The 25,846-nt window shown below is 42.4% G+C and overlaps 1 protein-coding gene across 2 annotated transcripts in view; it reads left to right on the top strand.

Annotated features, from left to right (window-relative positions):
* The window catches only part of eya1 (EYA transcriptional coactivator and phosphatase 1), a 62,688-nt gene extending 37,606 nt beyond the window's left edge, over positions 1 to 25,082 (top strand). For both annotated transcript variants that reach the window (XM_085468496.1, XM_085468495.1), the window contains 11 exons: positions 3,095 to 3,177; positions 4,732 to 4,918; positions 5,547 to 5,689; positions 6,413 to 6,496; positions 9,712 to 9,801; positions 18,479 to 18,537; positions 18,647 to 18,807; positions 19,034 to 19,148; positions 19,494 to 19,615; positions 20,406 to 20,506; positions 22,812 to 25,082. In XM_085468496.1, coding sequence (XP_085324622.1) covers positions 3,095 to 3,177; positions 4,732 to 4,918; positions 5,547 to 5,689; positions 6,413 to 6,496; positions 9,712 to 9,801; positions 18,479 to 18,537; positions 18,647 to 18,807; positions 19,034 to 19,148; positions 19,494 to 19,615; positions 20,406 to 20,506; positions 22,812 to 22,892 — 1,226 coding nt within the window. In that variant the 3' untranslated portion in view covers positions 22,893 to 25,082. The remainder of the gene's footprint in view (positions 1 to 3,094; positions 3,178 to 4,731; positions 4,919 to 5,546; positions 5,690 to 6,412; positions 6,497 to 9,711; positions 9,802 to 18,478; positions 18,538 to 18,646; positions 18,808 to 19,033; positions 19,149 to 19,493; positions 19,616 to 20,405; positions 20,507 to 22,811) is intronic.
* The last annotated feature ends 764 nt before the right edge of the window (positions 25,083 to 25,846 follow it).

Below are 25,846 nucleotides of genomic sequence, written 5' to 3'. Positions count from 1 at the left end.
GTTAAGTGCATTAGTAATTGACAGCCATGTAAGATGACAGATTGACCACTATTCTGGCCCTGGGTTCTCTAACTGTGGCTCTGGCCCTCCGCCACACCATCATCATTACTCTCTCCGGCCTATTGATCTGCCTGGGCAATGTGCCTCAGGCCTGGGTGTCCCAACCAAAGACTCCTTTTCCACATCTGATACTCCCCTTTCTTTCAGTGTCGCTGCCACCAGCCTGTGGCCAGCTGTCAAGGCAGAGGACGATTAGATTAATGTTTTTTGCTCTTTGCTTTCATCTCTGATGCGATCGAGCTTTGTGTGGTTGCTAAAGTCAAGGTACCAAATCATAAAGTGGACACTTGGGGCACTTTTTTGTAGGGCATTTCAGGGAGTACCGAAAATGGCAAAAAATATTAGAGGAGCGTAAACAGACAGAGGCATTGTTTTTATGGTGGTGCTGAGCAGATGCTAATTAGGTGAATAATTGGGTTCCAGCATTCTGTCCCAATGGTAGTGCGAGCTGAAGAAGCTGAAGCCTTGGTTGCCTTTTAAAAGGAGAGCCCCATCTGGACTTGATAGGCTATTCCCAAGTGGGGCATACAAACTTCTGCTACAAATATTGTGCACTGATGATAGACATAGCCCATGGCAAGGGACTGATCAAGCAAAGCAAATGGACTTCCAATTGTGGAGCCAGAAGGCAGGAGGGAAGGAGGAGAGGAGGGAGGGATGATGTCTGGTCCTGAGTGAGTGAACTAACTGGAGCAGGACAGGGGGAGGGAGAGAAAACATGCCCCCCGGGGAACCACAAGGCCCTTTCTTTCTCTCCCTGCTATAACCAGCACCACCACTCCAAACAGCATGGGCTCATTCTCACCGGGCTAGCGGGGGTCCCCTCAGCTTTTATGTGGCTCCTTGTTCTCCACAGAGCAACCCTCAAACCTGCCAGCGAGAGCTTTTATGACTGTTTGAACTGTGCATTAGGCTAATTTGTTGTTCTTTGCGGCCTTTGCACCTTGTTTTTGTCTTATTGTTCAATTGAACCTTCGCAGTATTTTGAACTTTCTTCAGCGAACACAGGAAAGTTTTACGTATCTCCTTCCCCTTAAAATATTAAACAAGAAAAGAAAGAGCAACGCTGATAATTACCGGGATGTAAAACATGCTGGAGGTAAAAACTGCACATGCTGCACAAATAATTATTAAATTCTGGTAATTTAAAGGTATTTCTTTTTATCTTTTAGCCACTGTGCTGCAAGTGTAGCTAACTGACAAGTCAAAACTCAATGTCTTCATGCTGCTTTGGATGCACTGCCATATCACCCCCGCACCCAAAAAAAGACACACGCACAAAACACACACACACTCCCCTCCACTCACACAGAAAAACTTCCCTAATCATTCCCCCCTTTCTGAAAGCTGCTTCATGTTTGTCACGGTGTGGGAGGGCCCTCCTGATGGGGCCAATGACCATAGGATGAAAGGAACTCCCTCTGTTTGTGTCTGACAACAAAGGTGTAATTACGTCCTCATTTAGGAACAGTAAATCTATCTCCTGCCTCGTTTTCACTGAAGCTGTGGGATACTTTCTTGGCCTTGGTAGGATGACTACGGTTATAGGTAAAGAAATTGTTTAAAGAATATGGCGGCGCCCTTTTTGTGTCCCCTACGGCTATGTGGACAAACAAGCTGCTTTTGTATGGACAGAAATGAGGTACAAAGCCCACTGTTTTTTGGGCTCAATGTTTTTTAACAATTCATTTGGAATTAATTAATTAAAACTGAATCATCTGTCACTGAGAGTGAGAGAGAGTGACCAGAACTGACCAAAACCCTCGATTTTTAGTTTTGTTTATTTTAATGTGTGCATTACACTGTTGGCAGAATAATTTGCTTATACTAAACTCCACAAGTAATCATTTCTTAATTGCATTATTTTGGATAAGAATGAATTACACTTGAGTTGATGAGAAATCTGCACATAAAAGTCACATCAACACATCGTGGCCCCTACTCACAGCTTTTCCGATGAGTATTTTGCAATGAAACTTCTTTATAAACACGATTGTTGCTCATTTGCTCAAATGGGAATCCCCCTCACTACATCTTTATAATGGATAAACCAGTTTTACTTAGTTGACCAGTTCGCAGTCATTGTTTGTGATTAAATAAATATTTGAGTTCAGTTTAATGCTGTTAAGCCTTGGGCAATAAAATCTGGCAAATTCTCTTTCTTTCTTTTCCTTTTTTTAACAGTTAGAAGTAACATTTATTAATTAATATTAATTTGTGGATCGAAATATGCAAATGAAGACAGATTTTTATGTTAATTATTCAGTTCTTTAAATCGTCACAATAACTGTTATCTCAAGAATTAGGATCTGGTTTCTCTACCAGTGTATGACCCCTTTAAACTGTCCCTCCTGCTGTTCTCTGACTTGACATGACAGTACAGGTGGATGGCCACTGAGGAGAGATGTTGTGTCCCAACAGCTGCTGCTGTCCTATGCTACAAATCATAGCATGTATGATATTAGGGCATTAGATACTATTGACCCTTTTGAGTGATTTAATTACCCAGAAGAACCATAGTTTGAACAAGTGGAAAGGAGAAGCATACATATTCATCAGGGCTGGATTTCAGTAGCACACCATGCCAGAGCTGCTCACCCCAACTTCAACCCTCTTTTCATATACATCTCTGTCACTATACCCCCACCCCCCACCTCCTACTCATGTCCCGTCCAGAGTGCATCCACCGTTTCCACCCCCTTTACTCAACGCGCCACCCTTCGGTAACTCGCACACAACAGTCTCTTGTGTTCTTCGCATTGTGCGGGCTTGGAAGCAGGTTTTCCCCCCCACCTCTGCACTGTCATTCATCAGGCCTGATCCAATCACAGATAAGGGAGGAAGAGCAGAAAGATAAGGCCACTGTTTGGAGCTCTCCCTGAGGCCTCCCTCTGTTCACCTACTAAAATAGTTGTTTCAAGATGAATCTTTTTTCCCCCTCCTAACAATGCACCATTTTATTTACACTGCTGCAGATTTAATTTTGTCTTTTCATGTAACATAACTTAAAGTTCCAATGTTTTTCTCCTCATAGGTGGGACTTTCACAACAACGTCAGGATTGTACACAGGAAATAACTCCCTGACAAACTCAACTGGCTTCAACAGCACGCAACAGGTAGCTGCGGATTTCTCCCTTATCTCCTTATTCCTCTAATCTGGTATCAATTTGCAGCTATCATTTTATACTTGAGGTTTGAACTGATCTTGGAAATCTTCATGAAACATGCGTACTCAATATGCTACATTTCACCCATGACACATTCAGACATAAATCATTCACAATGTCAAAAGCTTTGTACACAGGCTTATCTACCGTACCTCCTCCAACACATGTATATTATGCCACAGAGGAAAGGAGGAGGGGAAAAAAACAAGACAGATCGTTGTCCAGATGTAGGACAGAACAGAACATGTGTTTGCATTTATTTTTTGGAATCTGCACTGTAAAGTAGCAACACTGGTGCAGGGCATTTCTCAGATTACCCTGCCAAACCACCTAGTTATTTTCTTCAATTCTGCTACCTTTTGTCTTTCTGTCTGCCTCTGTGTTTTGATCTAAATCTTCCCTCTAACATCGCATTGAACATATCATTCCATTTGACTCTTTTTTTTATGTATCCCTGCTCAGACATGCACTTCTTCTCTGAACATGTTGACTTTGTGTCTGAGTGAGCACCCTGGTAATACTTATGTAAAAGTCACGATGGCAGTATTATGACGCTGGTCCTAGTAAGGATAAAATGGTAAATGGCCTGTATTTGTATAGCGCTTTACTAGTCCCTAATGACCCAAAAGCGCTTTACACATCCAGTCATCCACACATTCACACACTGGTGATGGCAAGCTACATTGTAGCCACAGCCACCCTGGGGCGCACTGACAGAGGCGAGGCTGCCGTACACTGGCGCCACCGGGCCCTCTGACCACCACCAGTAGGCAACGGGTGAAGTGTCTTCCCCAAGAACACAACGCGATTGAGCCATCAGATATCTCCATTTGCATTTGCAGACAAGCAAATGAGCCATTGTCTGGAAAGCAGCTTAGAAATAAGTCCAGCCTTTTGCATGCTTGGAACTGGGCAGGCTTTTGGACAGAAACTTAAGAAAAGGGAATTTAAGAAAAGGATTCCCTAAAAGTCATGAACTAGCCATGGAGATGATAATGTTAAACAAGATGCAGTGAACTTAGGACAAATTCTTCAAAGAAACTTTGAACATGATGTCTCTTTTAACTCTGTCATCTCCATTACCACAGCACCATTTCCACAAACCATGAACAGAAACTCCAGTGCTGTCCAGTTTTGAGTGTATGACATCATGTGTGTAACGTCTCTTTTCATCACTATTGGGAAGATGTCTCAATGAAACCTTGAGGGACACTGACACACAAGTGACCTACAGAGTTGTGTCAAATTAAAGGAAAAAGCTGAACACTAAACCCCTACAGTGCTCTTAGAGGGAAAAGTACAATAGGGGTTAATAAAAAGTTGTTCTAAGTAATCATCTGTATCCTGAAATGAAAATCATGAGTGTTCTTCCCCTGAAAGAATTCAAGCAGTTTTTGGTTGCAATTTACTCCCTTACATGTGTCTGACTAAATGAAATGCCATCACTTTAATCAACTAATTAAAAGTTATCAACTTTTTCAATTTACCCTACTTACTCCACAGGACTACCCAAGTTATCCAGCCTTCGGCCAGGGCCAGTATGCTCAGTATTATAACAGTTCACCCTACACTTCACCCTACATGACAAGTAACAACACCAGCCCCAGCACGCCCTCAACCACCACTACCTACACCCTCCAGGAACCACCCACTGGCATCACCAGCCAAGCCCTCACAGACAACCCTGCAGGTAGGAATTAAACCTCAGCTAGACCTGCCTTGTATAACCTGAAGATCACCAGTTTGATTCTGGTAAGAGGTGTGTGTCTCTTGGAATTTGCTCTCCATAGCAGAGAAAATGTTCACTTCCACTACATAAGAACAGGACAGTTTGAGCCACTACATCTAGTGGTGAGATAAAACAGAAATCAGATGTAAGATTTTCCATAATTTCATGTGACATTATTGCATCATCTTGCAACTGAGATTGTATATTATAAGCCACTCAGAATTTTATGACTGCATTTGAAATTGTCATCATTCACGCTGAAGACAGCTGGCTTTAACTAAATATAATTTCATACTTCCATCATTCAATTTAGATAAAGGACATTTTAGCTATTTCCAGTTGACATGCACTCCATTACCTCTTGTTTATTAAATCAGTATGGCGCACAGTAGCCTTTATTATTTGTTCTGCATCTGATTTATGGCATGCTTGTTACCTGCAGTCTTATAAGTTATGTCTCCTGCAGGATGCTGTCTGTCCTCCATCAAGACAAATAGTCCCTTTAAACATCTTTTCTAAAAGCAAATAGAAGCTCGTCTTCGGTGCGCTCTTTTAATACTCCCCTTCCTCCTTCTTTCCTTCCTTTCAGGAGAGTACAGTACCATCCACAGTCCATCAACCCCCATTAAAGATTCAGATTCAGATCGATTGCGCCGAGCCTCGGATGGAAAGTCACGTGGCCGTGGAAGAAGGAACAACAACCCATCACCGCCGCCCGACTCTGACCTTGAGGTAGGGTGAACCCGCTACCTTGGCGACAGACAGCCTCGCCCTGTCTGAGACACATGGACACTAATCCACTTACTATATGGCTGCCACACCAACTTTAACACTTGATGGACATTAATACTTAAAGACATGATTCCTTAACTTTAAATGCATTATTAATGCATTGTGGAATATATGAGTCATCACTAAACGCATATCATCTATAAAGAGCTTTGTATATCGTATAAATAAACAATAAGGCATGTGATTGAGTCATCACTGATGAGATACGTATTACATATATACCACGCACTGAAGACTGCTCACTAGCTGTTGCTTACAGTGGTGTTATTGCCCACTTTGATAGTGACCATGTGTCAAAATAAACTTGCTGTAATTTCGAGGACTCTTCATTAATATGTTATTAATTTGACTGAGGATAATAGCAGCCATTAAAACACTGACATCATGGCATGTTAACATATCTAGTTAATTAGTTTGTCACTATTGATTACTCTAATGTAAAGGGCACGGGGTGGAAAGTGTGTAGTGGGGTGGTGAGAGAAGTGTTGCGGTGACCAACCCAAGCAAATGGATCCTGGTCCCTGTGGCACACGAATACGCTCCTGGCCTATTGACCAGGAGGATCACCTTGCAGCCCTACAGAGTGCACCATTGATTTTGCCTCTTTTTTTCTCTGTTTTTCTTTGTTTCTTTCTCCCCCACCTCTGCCCCCCATCTCTCTAGCGAGTTTTCATCTGGGACCTAGATGAAACAATCATCATTTTCCATTCCTTGCTTACGGGTTCTTATGCCAACAGATATGGACGGGTGAGTGACATCAGACTCTGGCAGTAGCCATTCACTTTATCAGCAAAATGCATGAATATTAAAAGGAGGGGGGCAGAGGATAGATTTCACTTTGCTCTAACCCCACAGTGAGACGATAGAGCAGAACTCAATGTATAGATAATTGCTTCTTCTTATTTTTTTAAACGAGTCCAATGAGATCTGACAAAAACCTGACTGCTCTTTGCAGCTGTTGGGGGGCTCTGCATGGCCCATCCAGGCCCGGCTGTAGGGGCTCACAACAGTTGCACTCTGGATGTCTATTGACACATCTTGAGTGTTCCTTTCTCCTTCAGAAATGCCACATTGTTAGTTTAATTAAGTGCTTCTCAATCCATCCTTCTCAGGCAGGGATCTCCCTGGAGACCCTGGCAGGAGAGTGAGTCCACTAAATACAGCCCAGCCAGAACTCAAACTAGAGCTTAGAAATTCTGCCAAACCTGGCTTAATTAAGACTCAACAAATATGTATGTATTAACAAACATATATTTTTATTATTATAGCGAAAGGTCATTTCTATCCCATGTAACTTTGTGTGCTCATGAAATGAAGAGTTTACTTTTCCAGGGTTTTCTATTTGTTGTTTCATGTAAATTGCTTCTCTAAATTTAAACCTTCAAAATAAATAATTTGGGAAATAAGCCAGAATGCTTTTCTCATGGTTATATTGAGGTCATAGGTTCCTTTAAAGTACATCATCCTGTCTGTTTTTCCCCTTCTAGATATAAAAATTGACTTTAATATGAAATTCATAAACTAATATGCATTTTATTTTAATTTTGTTTTAGAGCAGTGTTTTGTTTTTGTTTTTTTGAAAATGACATATTACTCCTCCTATGTCAGAGAGCTTAGCGTCTGCAGCCCATGCTCTGTGCCTTTGTTCTGGTATGAGGGGTGTTTGATGGGGGTAGTGTTTTGTTTTGGGGGTGAAAGAGGGCTGCCCCACGACCCTTTACTGTTTATTTACTTTATTCCCAGCCCTGCCTGCTGCGTAAAGAGAGAGCTAAATGCTTAGGGAGCTGTGGCTCCGTCATGAGGGTCTCTTGCACCATGCACACACATAATCACACATAGGGTCTCCAGTGTGCTGCTCTGAAACTCCATAATGGCCCATTCCATCAGAGCTCATATAGGATGCGACAGCTAACTAGAGCCACTCGCTCTGGATTTTTTCATTTGTTCTCTGTTTTTCTTCCTCTCTGCCCATTTTACTCACTTTGTAACCCATGATTTTGTCCCTCTGCCATGCCCTTATCTGAAATACAGATCTATAAACTCCCTTAGAAAAGAAAGTTAAGACTAACAACCAACACAACCATTCCACCCCCTTCTCCTCCTTTCTGGCTTTCATTGATGCCAGGCATAAACAAAAAAGATACAAAACAGTTTTCCCTCCTAGCTGCTCTAAACTTGCTATAAATAGATGTGTATCTGAGTGAGTGCACATCCACACTTTCGCTCACTCTCTGTGACCTCCCACCCGCGCGCTCTCTGACTTTTTTCTCTCTCCCTCTCTCTCTCTCCCTCATACACATAAACACACTGCTGTTCTTATCAGCTCTTTTAATTGGCATCAAGGCAGCTCACCCCCATAAAGCTGATGGTTAAGGCCAGCTGTGCTGGTACTGGGCTGGCCAGAGCGAGAGCTTAAAGTGGGTGGGGATGGGGGTTGTTATTGGTAAGGGGCTTGAGGGTGGAGGGGGAGGCTTGGCGTCCCCCTAAAGCCACTGACATCTCAGGACAGGTGGTGCTGGAGCAGTGACCTGCTTGTATTCTTAACTCCCTCACTGACTGATTGTTTAGATTTAATTGGAAAGGATTCACTTGTGCAGAAAAGGCAGCCTTTTCCCACCAAACCAGTCCATAAGAGTGAATCACCCAACAGCGCCAGAGGTTGGGAAGAGGGAGCTGGTAGCCTGTTCATGTGGGAGGCTAATTATTTTTGATGAATTCTTACTGAAAGATTGGTTCAAACTGGGAGGTTAAGAGGAAGGAGAAAGCCTCTAGAAGTGGGAATTGAGCTCTCCTTGTGTGGTTTGTACTCTGTCATTTTAGAGAAAACATAAGCATTGTGGGGTGTGACAGCTAATCAGCAGAAAGCTCAGGTGTGTCTTTAGGTGGTTTAACTCTCTAATCCCTGCTTCTGGTCCTGCCTGGCTTGTCTCTTATACAAGTCTCACCCAGCTGCAGGAAAACCTCCTCCACGGGAAGCTTTTGTCTTCACTTTGTCCTTTACTTGCTGAGGACATTCTGCTGATTTGAGACTTAAAATGTAAAAGGCATTCAATATGTATGAAAACAAACAAGCACAAAAAAAGAATGTAAACATATCTCTCAAGTTATTTAATTAATAGTAATATTAATATATATGAAAATCCAAAAGTAAAACAACAATAAACAATGGACAATTTTATAATCATAAGAAGTTTCATTACAATTACAGTCATTAGGGTTTATAATTTTGTAGATGTTCATGTGAGAATGATCTGATGACATTTTGCCTATACGTTAACCTTTTAAAAGGAAAACTGCACACATTGTCACATGCTCATTAACTATTTACAGTGTTGTTCACTCCTCTCTTGGTATTATCTTACAGACAGTGCAGCCATATCACCATTGCAGCACGTGTCACATTGCTGACAGAGATCACAATTTAAGGAGGAATTTGTAGTTGCGCCTGATATAGGGATTAATATAACTGTTGAATTATTTTGCAGTTTTAATTTTGAACAAACGGAGTGACTGTCAGTTAACTAAAGAACCTTTACAGGGAATCGTATTTTATCATGTAGAGAGCAATCAGATGATGCATCTGGACAACTATGTGGAGAATGGGCTATTTACGATGAGGCTGTGACCCCGGCTCTTCCATTTAACTGCCCCTCCCAAGAACAGGCATGGTTTTACTCGGTTCATTCTGTCTGTCTGTGGCATTTCTGATGACTATTCTGGTCCCTTTCAGAGGGTCGTAAACAGAGACTGAAACTTTCAAGTGCGCCTAATGTCTTCTTTTATGGGAATACCTTGCTGTAGAATTTAAAGGGATTTTTGTGTTAATTGACAGACTTGCAGGGAACTTCATTATTTACTGTTCTGCATTGCTTCATCTGCTTCTTCAAAAATACAGTGTATACACACACACTTATTTCAGAATAATTTGGTTTGATTTAATTAGTTTTGTCTGTTTTCTGTAGGACCCACCAACATCTGTATCGTTAGGCCTTAGGATGGAAGAAATGATCTTCAACTTGGCCGACACGCACTTATTCTTTAACGACTTAGAGGTGAGTCTGTTTGTGTGTGTTTTACTCTGGTATGTTTTGTTTCTGCACAATTGCCTTCTGTTTACTTTCTGATGATTTTAGTGGCCAGAGGAGTGGATGTGCTGGGTGTGAGAATTTTTTAGTAAAAGAAGCAACTGTTACGTAGCGTAGATCCTTTTTTACTAATCTCTTAGTAATCTATCCCATAAGCGATGGCATGAATTTTACATGCGCTGTCAGTCTCCTGGGTCACCAGCCCTGCCCCCCCACCTCCACTGTCTTCCCACTCCCATGGCAGCTAGTCCAATTTGTCAGGCTCTAGTGTTTCTGTGGCTGCTCTGTCTGTGTGTCATGCTGTGTGCTTGGTGTCGCTGTCCACCTACACTACACCACAGACCCCCTCCGTCACAGCATGAAATCCCTGCCACCTCCCCTCCCTTGCCCCCCTGATTCATGTACAGTTAGTGTAAAATCTTCCCCTGGGGCACAGGAATAGAAGGATCAGGCGTGGAGAAAAATGTGCGTCACATTTGTTTCAACAAATGTGACACACACTTCATGCATGGGTATGAAGCATACCCTGTGTGCAGATTCAAATGTCAAACCCAACTTACAAGCAACTGTCCACAAATGTATCGTATTTTTTATATTTGCAGTTTTTTTTGTCCACGCCTTAACAATTTTCTCCCGGTGAATCTGATCCCACCGGCCCTGCTTTTTTCCTCAGAGTCCTGCTTTATGCTGACCTCACAGGAGAGGAAATGTTTTGTTTGATACTTAAGTGTGAAGAGATCTGCGGCCGGCCTGCCAAGTCTCATTACTCACCACCATGTTCGGCTGTGCTACATGAAGCAAGCCCAAGAACGAGCAAAAAACATGGGAGACAGAGAAAGAAAATATGCATACTCCCCCAAAAAGACAAGCGACTGAGATCCCAAGTGCAGTCATCGTGATCAAAGTTAATTGGCTACAATTGGCTGGTTAAATATTTCCTTATGCCCTGGCCATGTAGAAGCTGTTGTAGCTGCACTTTATTTAATAGATGTGCCCCAATCATTTGAAAAAAATGGCACTTTGTGACAATGCTTAAATGTGGTTTTGCTCAACATCTGTCCCGTGTTTTGATCCTTTCATGTGCTTTGAAAGTGTTCACAGATGAATTGGCAGCTCAGTCTACTTCAAAACTCCAGCACACACATTTCTTCTGCTCTGTCTCAGCAACAGTATTATTTGATTTTGTGTTTAGGCTTTAAGGACTCAATTTTTGCAGCTTAAATTGGTGTAGTATGCTTAGGTAGGGATGCTTTTTACAGTGTCCAGTGTAAAGACGTCTCTGCAGATTCTGCAGTAATTGTCACTAACAATGATACCAGAGGAGGAGTGACATTCTCTTGAAGGCATATTGATCTCTCCTCTTAAGCTGAGCAGGGCCAGTGTGAGTGTTAAGTGCCAGGTCTCAGCAATGCCTAACCAGTTGTATTTCCTCTCTGCTGATTTACGGTCCTGCATCTCAGATAGAGCCAAGTAGAGTCCAACTATAAATACCACAGCCAGCAGCAGTTATGTATTTAAGCATGTGCAGAAATGCATATGGTCCATCTAATTTGGTCTAAGCCATAAAGGGAGACCCCAGAGGCTGTGCAGAAACACAGGTGCAGAGTTAGTGGCCTGACGGTGTGTGAGTGGTCCATCTAAATCTTAACACTGTTCTGACAGCCACTGCACGAGGATATTAAATATGAGCTCAATAAAATTTCAAAGTGTGTATAATTCCTAATTGTTTTAATTTGAATATGGTTTCTTTAAAAAAAAGTAGATTCAAAGTTTTTAAAGCATTGGGCTGCTTTATAGGACATCTAAAAACCACAATTAAGCATAATATTATACTGAGTCTGCAGAGGCCACATGCCACAGGCCACAGCGTATAATGCGTGTTAGTGTGTGTGTATATCTGTGTGTGAATAGAGGCTGGACTGTGTTGATAGAGCTGGTGAGTGACGATTCAGGGGAAAGTCATAAAAAGAAAGAGGGCATGCCGAAGGGGTCAACAGGGATCAGTTTCCCCCTTATGTCTCTCTCTCTCTCTCTCCCTCACCCTTTTTCCTCCAACCATTTTTTTCTGGATCAGCACTCTCTTGTTTTTGTTCACTGTTTTTTATATGAGTCCCAGAAATACTGAAGTTTCACTAAAAGACCTCCCTTCCCAACTTGCACGCGCAATTCTCTCGATCGATTGTCCCACACAAGCCATTTGTTATTAAGCTCTATTATAAAGGAAGGGTGTATGATTGTATGAACAGCACGATCTTTTTTCTATCATCAAAAATGCTCAGTATAGAATAATCCATACTGAGGCGATCTCAGCTCTATTAATTTTTTTTTATTCTGGTTAGAAAAATCGTATTTCAGTATTTACAGAAATAAGCAAATGCTTACTTTATTACAATTTGTAAAACAGAACAAATACTGGTTGTAATCAGTTAATAATAATATCCAATGTAATGGGGTTTTTTTTCAGTATCATACTCTGACAATACTAAACCTGTTATCATCTTTGAAATATAGCAGATTGGCCTCACTGAATGCCTTTGTGGCAGGGGATTGCATGTGGAGTTAATTGATGGTCTGAAGTGATGTGTATAATGAAGTCCACTGAGGCTGAGTGCATAGAGAAGACTGACAGCTCTGCTGTGGCTCGGGGTGTGAGTTTACTGTAGGTGTGCTGCTCTAGGCCGAACTCTAATGCTGAGCAGTATGTGGGAACCAGGGGCCTCTTTCTCGCTGGCCGAGCCCCCCTGTGTTCCCCTCTCAGTGGGGTACGGGGGCTGCCGTCTCCCGCCTCCTTGGGTGAGAAAACAACCCTCCCAGTCTGGAGAATAAAGGCCATGGGGGCAAACCACTCACAGGGCAAGAGAGGGGGAGAGGTCTCTAAAGGTGGGAACATTTTAAATTAGTCCACTGATGCCTCTTTGCTCTGTGCAGTGCACGCTCACTCACACACTCTAAACACATGGAGCTATACCCACACACATATGGAAACGCATGCACACTGTACGTAAGTGTATAATCAAACGCTGACATTCGCACACACATGCCTGTGTAACAATCCTGTAACACTGTAAGCTGACTACCTTTTATAGCTCCCAGCCTGCAGTCACAGGGTTGAAAACTCCACTGTCACTTTCACCCAGGGGCTGCCTGTTAATGAGAGATGCTGTGAAACACACGGTTACCTTTTCCTACTGGCTGAAATGGCCCTCCAGAGCCTCTTATTGTGGAGCCTTTCTGTTGGTTTTATGTCCCACTTTAGAAATGCAGTCCTGTACTTGCAATTCTATATGACTGGTAGCTTTATTGTGTTTTTAGTGATAGTTTATTTCTTGGTGATTTTATTCCTGGGAAAGCAGGGCTGTGATGCTAGCTGTGATTTTCATTGCATCACAAAATTAAGTCACCAGTTACCAGTTAGCACTACAGCAGAATTAGTGATTATTTGTATATTCATAGGAAATCAAAAACACAACACTGTCATCATGTTAGACACCTTTACAATAGCACATAAATCTGTGAAGATCTGCACCAGTAAAAAGCTTGGAAACCAGAAATTACAACTTTCTTTTCTTTTTTTTTTAATTTATCAACTTTCAACATGCTGCCGAAACCAAACTACAACATTTTTATATGTGGTATATTTTGTCAGATGGGCTTCTTTGGGTCTGCGTACAGTGATGTGGTTATTTTAATCATTTGCTTGGCCACTGATGCTGCACTCAGACATAACTCCATCAGGTTTCAAGGCGGGGTTGATGGTGTGTTTTGGGAGGACTACAAACAGAAAGTGGTGGTTTCAAAGCCATCCTGTCAATCTATGCTCCACAGAGGTCCACATCAACCCCATCCTCCACTATCCGCAAACAGCTGATTCATACACCACTAAGGTGTTCATGGAAAATATAACATTACGGTCTGGTGACAAATGAGGAAATTTTACAGATTTCTAGTCTTGCGTTAAAAAGAAAGATGCAACACCTGCGCAACGTAATTTGTGTAGGAAGAGATAGGAAAGTGCACAGATTTGTCCAAACAACAGACCACTCGGCAGGGATAAACTCCTTCACTACGGATTTGTTCATTGCTGGGGGAAAATGCTGAAATCACTGAGATTTGATATGGCATTTAATGTTGCTCTCCTTGAGGTGCGGTTTGGATTTGAAGTGCCAAAAATAAGAAATAATGAGGAGCAGCTCATCTATCACACAGAACTAATTTATACTTTCCGTTGCCTACCTGTGGGGTGTGCCTTTTTTCCTTCTTTCTTTTCTAACTGTAAGCTACAGAGCTCTAAAAAACATTTTGTTAAAATGCAGTTTGCTTCCCTCTGTGCCCCCTTTCCTGGTTGTTGGATTTTTTTAAACCAGCATAGACTTACCTGTGCTTTGTTTGGCACTGCTGTTTGAATTCCATGACTGTTCAAGCACAGATTGTGGATTGGAATGAAGTGGGTTTGAAGAACTCTCCCTTTGTTACCCACATCCTGTGTTTGACCCCCAGATAATCACAGGCCCCCCTCCCATCTGCACCCTCCTCACCCCCCTAGACAGGGGTGCCTTTGGTGGGAACATAGAAGGAAGTTGCTGGGGGTCACAGACCACTGGGGGGGGGGGGGTGACAGCCTCTACCGGCAGAGTGTTGAGAACCTGCGAACCATGGATGAGCCTTTTTCACATGGCATTAGCCTGTAGGGTCACAGGGAATTTCGCGATGATGGCTGTTATCGCTCACACTGTGGTGTGGGGTGGGTGGCCAAAACACACAGCTCACCTGAGAGAGATGAGATAGGGGGAGAGAGGGGGCGGCTTGGATCTAAAAAGTGGACCCTATTGTGTGGCAGTGACCTAGACCTTCATCGGGGGGGAAATGGTCAAAGAGGGAGTAAACATGGTCCTTTCTGTGTTTTGGTAGCATGCATTGCAGAGTTACCCCGTCTTTCTTCTCCCTACCTCTGACTGCTGCAGTCACCACTCTGAGCTCGATCCAGGGCTACAGGAAGACTCATGCCGTCATCGCTGATTGCTTAATGACAGATGCCAAGGGAACAAAGAGGGCTCTGATAACTTCCTCCCCAGTGAAAGGTTTTCAGCAGACTAGTGGAAAGACAGACAGAAAAAGGAAGAGAGAGTGAATGATGCCGAGATGGAAGCATCCTGTCTTCAATTCGTTTTTTTTTTAGTTTGTGTTTTCTTCTTTCCTGTACAGATAAAAACTGCTCGGTAGCTGAATGAACTCTGATAAAAGAAAAGAACGCCACTGATGAATTTCACAGAAAGACTTGGTGTTTGCATAAGGAGCAATTGCTTCTGGTGGAGGGTCTTCACTTCTTAGTACAGTAGGAACATCTGGTGTAAGTTAGCAGTGATTGTAGGTTTTAGAAAGACCACTGTTTGCTTGGTGAGGGAAGAACGGGGGGATTCAGTGGAAAAGAGGTGTTCAAAAGGTTCTAAGAAATTCTGACTGCCCCTCAATGTGCCACCGTCATGAAAGCCTGTCAGTCTATAGTTAGGATTATACAAACAAAATATTTTTCCTTCTAAGCCTTCAAGCGACAGCAAGTTCAAGACCCTATAATTTATTAACTTTATGAAGTCCTGCACAACTGCAAATAAACTGCTCCTTCATAATGTGGCAATATATAAGTCATAAATTATTATGGTCATGTGATTAAGTACATTTTTTTATTTGCCCTCTTTTGACTGAATTTCCACAAACTATTGTAAAATCCACAGCCTGCTAGTGTTTCCTTCGTTCTGTCGTCTTCGACCTGCTCTGTTCATGGCCCTGTGGTGTTTATGAGGCCTTCAGAAGTGGCTCCTAATGAGTATGTGTAAGAGTTACTGTACGACATTACCCACAGCAACCTCCTCTATTAGCTTTCCCAGAGAGCCAGTGCAGAGGTTTATGCCAGCCCCAGCTGGGAAACGTAATTGTTGAGTTGAGTCTTCTCATTCATCCAGCAACCCAAAATACACACACACACACACACACACACACACACACACACACACACACACACACACACACCAAAAAAGCCTTTTCATCTATTAATAAAGCATTGTAACATAATCAAAAAACTATGTAAACATTTCAGAAACAATGAAGCTGAAATGGTGCAGACATTTAAACTCCAAAACCCTGTATTTTTCTTGGCCCCTTTGAATGTTTAACACTTTACATTTGTTGGGGTTTGATGTGTTTATTAGGTTAAATATTTGGACCCATCCATGAAAAATCATTCGTAATCAGGCAGCAGGTACAATGGCTCCAGTTTGGCTTAATTACAGAGACGTATTAATGTGCTTCATGGCATAGTGAAGTATCGCTTGTACGACCTAAAATAGCTCCATTATTAACGTGCTAACAGTGTTCTCAGATATGCTTTGATACACGCCCGGTGTCATACTCTGAAAGAAAACATTACAAGTGAAGAATATAGGGAGCTGTTTTAAACAAGGCTCAATAAATTTGGATAGAATTTTGTAACCAACTCAGTAAAATTGGTAGCAGAAGCTGCTCATCAGCCTATTGTGTCTGCTTCGTGAACAGATCATTACTAGATAACAAAAGCATTCCAGTCACTTACGTCGAAATGGGAGGTCTTTAAAACGAAGCTTAATGAGGTGCTTAACCCAGGATGCTGTTTTTGTTTTCTGAAACAAGCACACACGCCTCTACTGCTTACAGAATTACGTGGAACAATATGCCTGGGTTGAGAGCTATTCTCTGGAAAATTTGGGGATTATTTGTGAACACAAATTATCTACAAGTTTGTTGGCAACAGACCCTCAAGCTGGGACAAATTGTCGAGTTCTTCAACTATTAAAGATCTGCCAGCGAGTGTCTGGAAACAGATTAGGCCGACAGAGCAACAACTCCCCACTTGCAACCCATGTCAGTTGGCAGTTCATCTTCTGAAACACATTGCTTCAAACTCACTCCATGTGAGGTCACTTTGGACTCTATCCCCCAGCCTTTACCCGTTTCTCTTCTCCATCTCCACCTCTCTACCCTTCCACCCCCTTATCGGGGTGCCAGAGCCCCAGAGAGGAGGGGAGAGGGTCACAGGGTCAAAGTCTTTTCCTCTTTGGATCTCGGGGCTTGCTGGGAGAGGCTTGGCGAGAGAATGGCTGCATTAGAGCTGGGGTTGGGGGTCAAGATTTTAATTCTGTTAAAGAACAGCTGGTTTGAGTTTTTCTTCACGTCGCTCTTCCCTCCCTCTCTCCACAAATCCAGGGAGATGAAAAATTTGTTCAGATGGGAACCAGTAAAATAAAAAAGGTTTACGGTCCAAAGCCCTTACCCTTACCCTGCTCTAGCATTAGGGAGGAATGTAATAACGTCAGCATTTGGCCTCAGTTAGACTGACTTAAAACAAGGAAGTCCTTTCTAGGTTTTGGTGTCTTAACAGCCGGATGAAACTTAATTAAAAAGCTCAAAATGTTTGAGGGATTTTTCATACTTGAGACCAGAGGAATTCACTTCCTCGTGTTTCATTTTTCTTGAGAAATTATTAACATAACTTTAAACAGGTGAGACAAACTTTTTTGGCAATTGCGTAACCACTTTAAAATCCTTAGCCTTCCTAAAAAATGAGAAGACAAACTAAATCATGGTGGATCAAGTGCTCTCTGTGTTATTCACACTGGATTAAAACTGACTGAAACAAATTTAGAAGTAACATAACATGAATTTCAAACCTTTTTCCTCTTATCTAGGCTATTGCTGAACCTCCTTATGGCAAAATTGCTAACCACACAACATCAAAGAAAAAAAATAGCAGCTGAGCTACTTTGTTTTTCTTTGCCCCACATGTCATATGCTTATCTAGATGCCAAGGCAGGACTCCCTCACCTTTCGCCACTGATGGGGTGGAAAGAGGGCAGGAAGGAGGAGGCACTAGAGGGCTCCCATAAATGGAAAACTAATAACAGATTTTATTTTAGTCTGCTTTCTCCTGCGCTCTTTTACCGGTTGGCTGGCTCACTAGCCCCGGGGCTGTGTTGGTGTGTGGCGCAGCAGCAATCAGAGGTCATAATTTCATTGGCGGTTAGCATCAGGTTCAATTTTTCTAGTAGGTTACATTTACCAAAGTCTGGATTGTGTTACTGTGTACCGGTAGAATCAGTGCAGGGCTGCAGAATCCTGCTACCTTTACAAGAGGAGCCAGGCAACCCCAAAGGGGAAAAGGAGTGTGCGCATATGTTTGGAGATGGACACACACAGAGACACATACACATGCACAAACCATTAGTGCCAAGATGCTTGTACTAGCTAGCTCTAGTCCTTCTACTATGTAGAGTGTGTATATATATATATATATATATATATATATATGTTTGTGTGTGTGTGTGTTCATCTGTAATCTTATACATAGAGGAGGAAACCTGGCGAGTGTTTACAGTTTCTTGATTGAGGCTTATTGGTTATGTGCAGGAGTGTCCACATCTTTAGATGTCTTTCAGGCTGATGGTACAGTTTATTTTTATTTAGACCTTTGAGCTGTTGCATAGTAAATCAAAAAGGGGAAGAGCTGATTCAAAAGGAAATGGGGAGGCTGAATGTCTACAGGGAGTACAAAAATTACTGGGAACATACAGGAAGTGTCCCGCATTACACAATTAAGTGATTGTTTTGTGTATTTTAGGAATGTGACCAGGTGCACATTGACGATGTGTCCTCTGACGACAACGGCCAGGATCTAAGGTACAGCAGTGATTCATAGTTAGTCAACAAGAACTGCATCATATGCTCGGCCGCCACGAACAGTGAAACAGGCTTGTGCTAACACATTCTTTCTCTGCCCTTATTTTAGCACGTATAACTTCAGCGCTGATGGTTTCCATGCAGCAGCTACCAGTGCCAACCTATGTCTGGCCACAGGCGTACGGGGAGGCGTGGACTGGATGAGAAAGCTGGCCTTCCGCTACAGACGAGTAAAAGAAATTTACACCACCTACAAAAATAACGTTGGAGGTAATCCCCGGCAAGCAGAGCTGCCCTGTACTGATTTTTTGAGTAGAAATGACTTTGCACATGTACGTTCCCTCATTATGTGCGTGTTTGTGTGAGGGTACGCTCATGTTGGTGCATGCGTTCTAAAAGCACACATGCCCCCACCACTTGGTCAGGGTAAATTTTGAAAACTTCGCTGGTATTCGGGGGGCCCGTCCAACCTAAACAATGTTACCCTGCGTTTCAGGTCTGCTGGGCCCGGCCAAAAGGGAAGCCTGGTTGCAATTGCGAGCAGAAATTGAAGCCTTGACGGACTCCTGGTTAACACTGGCACTGAAAGCACTAACATTAATCCACTCAAGGTAGGACTCCAGTGAGGAAAATTTTACACAGTCCCATACCGCACATATATAAATTTGTATGTGGTGTGGAGTACCCCATACTCCCACATTATTAGAAAAACAGCAACGCTATGCATTTGTCTTTTTTAGACAGTCTTTATCTGCTCGTTTAGAAAAATACGTGTGCTAGGAGATCCGACTTGAAAAAGGAGCTGAAACGCAATCCTTCATTGCAGGATACTATTTAAAGAACTGATTCATTGCAGTGTCTTTATTTTCTGCACACTGTGTTTTCTTTTGTCCTCCCACAGAGTGATTTTGAATGATGTCACCTCTTTTTCTGCTCCTCTGTCTTTGTTACTGCAGGTCAAACTGTGTGAATATCTTGGTGACCACCACGCAGCTCATCCCTGCCCTGGCTAAGGTCCTGCTCTACGGATTGGGAATTGTCTTTCCTATCGAGAATATTTATAGTGCAACCAAAATAGGTAAAGACTGCATTCTGAAATAGTTTGTTTGTTTTATTTTTTATGTGGCTTTGAGACACAAATGTCTATTTATTTATTTTTACCCCGGTGAGGTAAAAACAGTTACAACATACATGCTGCTAAAGTGACAGGACTGAGGCACGGACGGGGTGGGAGATTGAGTCACCGGAGAGTGTTGATGTTCTTGTGTGAAGGAGTAGTCCCAATCAGCCTAGGATTATTTTCTTGGAGCTGGGCCTGTGCTGGGCCTCTTCAGGCCTCTCCTGCTCAATCTCTGCATATGAAACCACTTCTGCACATTTATGTCATTCCAGCGCAACAGGGCCCCGTCCTCTTCCTCCTCCTCCTCCTGCTTTTACCTCCTCACTTTCCCCGTTTTCTTTCTTTCTTTCTTTCTTTCTTTTTTACTGTTTTAAATGCAAAATAAACATCAAGTTTCACTCTTGCATCAATATCTGACCCATCAGCTAAGAGTTCAGGGAGAGAAAGAGACACAGTGGTCTTCAAAACCAGACCCTGTAGCAGGACTGATTTGCCTGTTTGTTCTAGATTTAAAGAAGAGAGGGGCAAAGTTAATGCTTTTAAGATTGTCTTTATCTGGGGGACAATCTTATCACATCTCCTTCCTGAACCCACTGTTTACAGTCTTCCCTTCTTTGTAAATTTGGTGTTTTAAAGAGGCTCTTGTCACCCTCGGCTCCTAAATCAACTTTGAGCGTGTGTGTGCCTGCATATCTTTTTTGCATCCACGTAATGCTTTACTAAGAAACTGCCCTCAACTTCTTCACAGGAAAGGAGAGCTGCTTTGAGAGAGTAATTCAACGGTTCGGGAGGAAAGTTGTTTACATTGTTGTTGGAGATGGGGTAGAAGAGGAGCAAGGCTCAAAAAAGGTAAGAGGTTTTAAAATAATAGATAAAGTAAACAACATGCACACTTGTATGTCTTTAGGGTATATTTACATGGTGAAAACAACCATGAGAACCACATAAAGTGTGGAGCAAAGAACTCGTGAGTAGTTTTCATAAGGGCAGGAGTTCATTGTGAGGGAACACCGAACATACCTGCCATACTTTTCCAAAGAAAGGAATCAGCGCTCCGGTTTTCCTTCTCAAGAGTCTTTGCTTTGCTTTCATTTGTTTATCCTCTTATACGGCATCCAAGCACAAGAGAGAAAGTCTGTAGTGTGTAATCAGCCCTCTTCCTCCACCATCTCAGGTTTACAGAGCAGGGGAGGGGAGAGATGGCATAATTATATATTCCTGCTTGGTGCTCTGAGCAGTGTGAATGCTGTATGTGTAACACTAGACAAGCCCTTTCAGGCATGTTGAAGGCGCATCGTAAATAGAGCGCACATAAAGGCGACTTAAATCATTGTTGATGAAATTAGAATATTTACTGCAATGACAAGCCTGTTAGCACGAGATGGATCAAGGAGGGCTCGCTGCCGACCTCCGCCCACGCTCTTGCAGGAAGCATGACAGTATCTGTTCAGATGAATTTGATGTCTCGCTGTTTTTTTTTCTCTTCCCCATTTTTTATGTTACTTGTTGGCTCTTGCTCCAGATCTTGTGCATTCAGCATTCCTGTCAGGTTTGGATGTAAAGCAAATGCTGCATGTGAGACTCACACAGCAAACACGCTCTTTAGCAAATGAATCAGCGGCTCAGGAGAATACTTCCCTGACAGTTATGATGAGCTGCCGTGTCACGCTGAAGACATTGAGTTTCCCTTTGAAAGTCCTCCAGCTCCTTCTTCACCTGTTTCTCCGTAAACAGAGCAGAAGCACGAGGACCGACGCAGAGCGATTAGGCAGCTATTAGAGAGAAGTAAGAGCCTTTACCCTGGATAAAAGCGTAAAGCAATAGCTCTGTGTTATGAAAAGCGAACACGCCCTGGGAATGTGGTCTTGAGGGATGATTGTGGAAAAAGATGCAAATATTTTTACTCAGCTTTGAGTTGTTGGAGAGTGACATTGATGGAAGAATAAGGTGTTTTTTTTCTCCTCCATTTGAGTGGTGCAAGTCCCGCGACATGCCATGCAGTAAAAGGTTTCTGTGTCAACATCAGAGAGAAGGTGAAATAACACAACAATTTCACCCGTCAGGAGGCGCATATCAGACGTGACACATCGTGGAACTACAAAAGCAAAAGTCTGAAACTTCTCCCAGTTCTCATTCCTTCACTTACAAAAAAAAAAGAAAGAAAGAAAAAATTCACAATCCCTGTCTTCAGTTATTGCCTTCGCTTGGGAGAGACAGCAGAGATAACATCGCCTGCTTTTAAACTTAAAAGCAAAGACAATTTACAAAACAAAAAGCAAAAGAGCTTTTTAAGGGTCAGTGCAGGCTCTCCTAAGCGGAACATACGCCTGGGAGAGGCCATACCTTTGATAAGGGGAGGGTAATGGGCTCCACACACTGAGGAGCTGAGGACTCTACCTGACAAGCTCCTTTCATTCTCTACGACTCAGGTTTCTTCCCCCATCCTTTGCCTGGGAACAACAGCTCATTTGCACTGTCCTAAACACACACTGGCAGGCAGGAGGTTCATTCAAAAGACACTGTGGGGAGTTCATTTCTGTTCAAGTTAAAGACAGTCAGTGCATTAGTCTGGTGGTATAAAACTCCACTTTGATGCAGCAAAGAAATTAGTTACAGGTACAGATGTACAATTTGGCTGCACGGACTTATGCACAAGGGAGCAAGAGGAGTAGGTGGGGTGCGTTAATGATATGATTGCTTTTCCTGGTGAGTGGACCAGGCTTGCTTCATTCACTAAACATATTACCGCAGTATAAAGAATAAGAAATCAGTTTAGAAGGCCTGCAAGTGTTGGTCTGTCCAATTCTAACAGTGTGTGTTCTATGTTAAAGGCTGACTAAAAAGTATATATTTTGTCCATAACATATTCCAAAATTAATTGATATGATTTGCAATCATGAAAAGAAACAAATGCACTCATCTTTTAATAAATAACTAAAAGGATTGATAAATATTTTGCTCATTAACATCTAGCAATTTTACCCTTTTATACTCTAAGGTGCATTTTCCTGATTGGAATAGAAGTCATTTTTATTCATGTAAATGGCTAAAAAGATAATTTAAAAAAACTGATTAATTCGTTTTTTAATTAGTTTGAGAATTTTGAGTTTTGTGTTTAATAAAACTAAAAAGATGCTTTCTCTTCCACCCACAGCACAACATGCCCTTCTGGAGGATCTCCAGCCATTCAGACCTCATGGCCCTCCACCATGCTCTAGACCTGGAGTACTTGTAGCACCACACCACCAACGTGTACCCCTGCTCCGCTTCGGCACACCACACAACCTTTCACCTTCGCCCTCCAGCCCCATCCCACGCTTGCCACGGACCCCACAGCTCAGAAAAAAAAAAGACAAAAAACCCCAAAAAAACCAGCCGTGTTGCTGTGCTGCCTGGCGTCTGTCTGTCACTACATAGGAAGAAAAGAAGGGGAGAACGGAAAAAAGAAGACTGAGCACACGGTTAACGTGCTGACATACGGTCACACATCGTCTTAACCCTAAACTCTTTCCTTCTTTCTTTTTTCCGGCGAAGCGAAGGAGAGAGAGAGAAAGAGGGAGCGAGGTGAATTTACGGCGCTGCAGCTGCTTGCCCTGGTTACTGTGAATTGGCCGCTTTCTGAAGCTGTCAAAGTGTTTTACGGCCCCCTGTTTGTGCCGGGACTCTGTCAGGGTTCACACCTGTGAGGAGAGCAGAGCTACTGATGGCCTCGCCTCGCTTCGCCTCACTTCGCCCCAGAACTCAGTTACAGCGAACTGCAGGGCCCACAGCTACTGGTGGTGACTTTTCTGCGTCCCTCTGGCTCGCCCCACGTCTGCTCTTCGCCTCCGCTTTATTTCTGTTCCTCTGTTCACCCACTTCGTAGCCTCCCCTTCGCTGTGGGGCAGAAAGACAAAGCAAGTGCTCCTCTGTAAAGCGTCGGCCTGGGAGCTTTGTGCTTCTTATTTATGAACAGACACTTTGTGAGTGGCACCGCGCCACCGAGAAGGTACCTCGATGATAAAAGACTCGTGCCTTTTACAAAGTACTATTGATTTCCACCGCAGCGAGAGGAAGACTTTTATGGAAGAGAGAAGAAAAGGGGGTTTTCTAATAATTTAAGAAAATTACAAAAAACTTTATTTACAATGCTGAGACAATCATGTACAGAGGAAATCTTTTTGTGTGTGTGTGTGTGTGTGTGTGTCTAAGTTTGTAATCACTGGACTATTCCTTCCTATATTCATTTTAGGTACATGCTCTTGAAAGATGGCAATGCTTTTTCATTGAAGTTTAAAAAAAAAGGCATCCCATCGCGCATAAGCTTGTGCGAGGACGCCTGAAAGTGTTGATGTGTTAAAGTTACGTTCGATAAACAAAATGTGTAGATATTGGGATTTTGTGATAAATTGTTTTGTCAAGACCAAAAGCATGGATGTCAAGTGTCAAGGACCTTTCTTTTCACTCTGTGATGTTTTCTCGTCCTTACAGGAAACTTCAGTCACACACTTTATATAGAACAACAGGTCTCTTCTTACTATACGTCCTTCTCGGACACATATATCAAAGGGAAAATATACATTGTTTTTTTTCTTTAGTTATGCAGGAAGGTAGCTCACAACCTTGCGTCCTTATGGCATTTCACCAGCTTGCAGCCCTGACCCCATATATTCAAAGGCAAACACAATTCTGATGAGGGTTTTGGATACGGCAGACGGGAATTTCTGAGAGCCATTTTAATGTCAAATTTGAATAAATCTGATGTTTGAAAAAAACAAACAAAAAAGCAGGCTTGAATAGGTTTTATTATCTTTTATACAAGCACTATAACAACTCTTGTACAGCAAGCGTAATTTTGTATACTGTAGTGTTTTTATTTCGACTTTGAGAATACATTCTGTGTCCCTCTTTGAAGCAGCTGAAGTACACGAAGCCCTTTTTCGTAGCGCTTCTGCATCTGTGGACGGGGAAACCATAATTAGCATTGAGAGAAAAGCCACTAACTTCGAGAGGTTTGTGAACATACAGGACATGTGCTATCGACTGTGAATTTCTTAAACAGAAACCGACTCGTTCTGTTTCTAATTTCTTTCCCTCCTTTGCACATGATCACTGTTGTCCTTTTACATTTCAATTCAAATCCTTCTCTCTTCTGACGTACCCCTCCCCCCCCCCGCCCCGGCAGTCACACGGGGTATCTACATATTGCTGCTAGATCAAGGTAATGGTAGGTAAATAGAGGAAATGTTTTATAGATTCATACAGCATGCTTTTTTTTTAATTATGTTGCAATCATAAATGCAAACTGGAAATACTTTACACTACATGGGCCTCATTGTGGAAAAAAACGCAAAAGATTGTCGTGTCTGCAAATTATGTGTACAGATGTTTTTGACATTATTATTTGATTGTGTTTAAATTAATAAAACTGATTTGTGAACTGTTACACGTTGCTGACATTTTGTCCCCTTTTCTTTAAAACTACAACATAAAATTTAACATTTTTGTTTTTTTGAAGAGCAACATTATTGCCCCCCACAACCACCATGACTAACCACCAGTGTCCAGATTGACACAGATGCCATAGGGTTCAGACACTAATCCTACCAGGAAGTAAACAGAAACTGGAGCTCTTACAAGTCTAGACCAAACAACAGCCCATACCCTTTACACACACATGCTAATCACATCCCTTTATTAATCTTCCCAATGACTACAACAATAACTTTTTTTTTTTTACACATCAAAGCCACATATGAATTTAGACATGTCTTTGTGACTGTTAGATTATAACATAACATTAGGATTCTCTAAATGCCTGCGTCTTAAGTGTCTCTTAAAGCATTCTTTACGCTGTTTTTGATTGCATCTCTGTTAAAGGCACAGTTCAACCCCAAATCCAAGTTATATATTTTTCTGCTGAGAAGAAGAAAACCTGTATAAACTGTCTTACTTGCATGCTTTGTTATGTTATTAGCACCTTAATGTGGGAACTATTGTCTGTATTCTGTGTACAATCCACTGTAGTGAAGGAGGATAGCAGAGGATTGGTGTGACAGAAGAGGATGCCAGAGATAAAATAGATGGATGCAGATGATCTGCTGTGGCGACCCCTAAAGGGACCAGCCGAAGGAAGAAGTCTACATCCACGATCCATTACATCTCAGTCAAGGAGGGTCCCATTCATTTGTCCGTTCTCAGAGCATTTGG

Source organism: Copadichromis virginalis, linkage group LG9 (genome assembly GCF_057382275.1).
Source record: "Copadichromis virginalis isolate Kocher_CV1m ecotype Utaka linkage group LG9, C_Virginalis_male_GT1.1, whole genome shotgun sequence".
Classification (NCBI taxonomy): Eukaryota; Metazoa; Chordata; class Actinopteri; order Cichliformes; family Cichlidae; genus Copadichromis; species Copadichromis virginalis.
The sequence above is the reverse complement of the archived record's forward strand: the minus strand, read 5'-3'. Positions and strand labels throughout refer to the sequence as shown.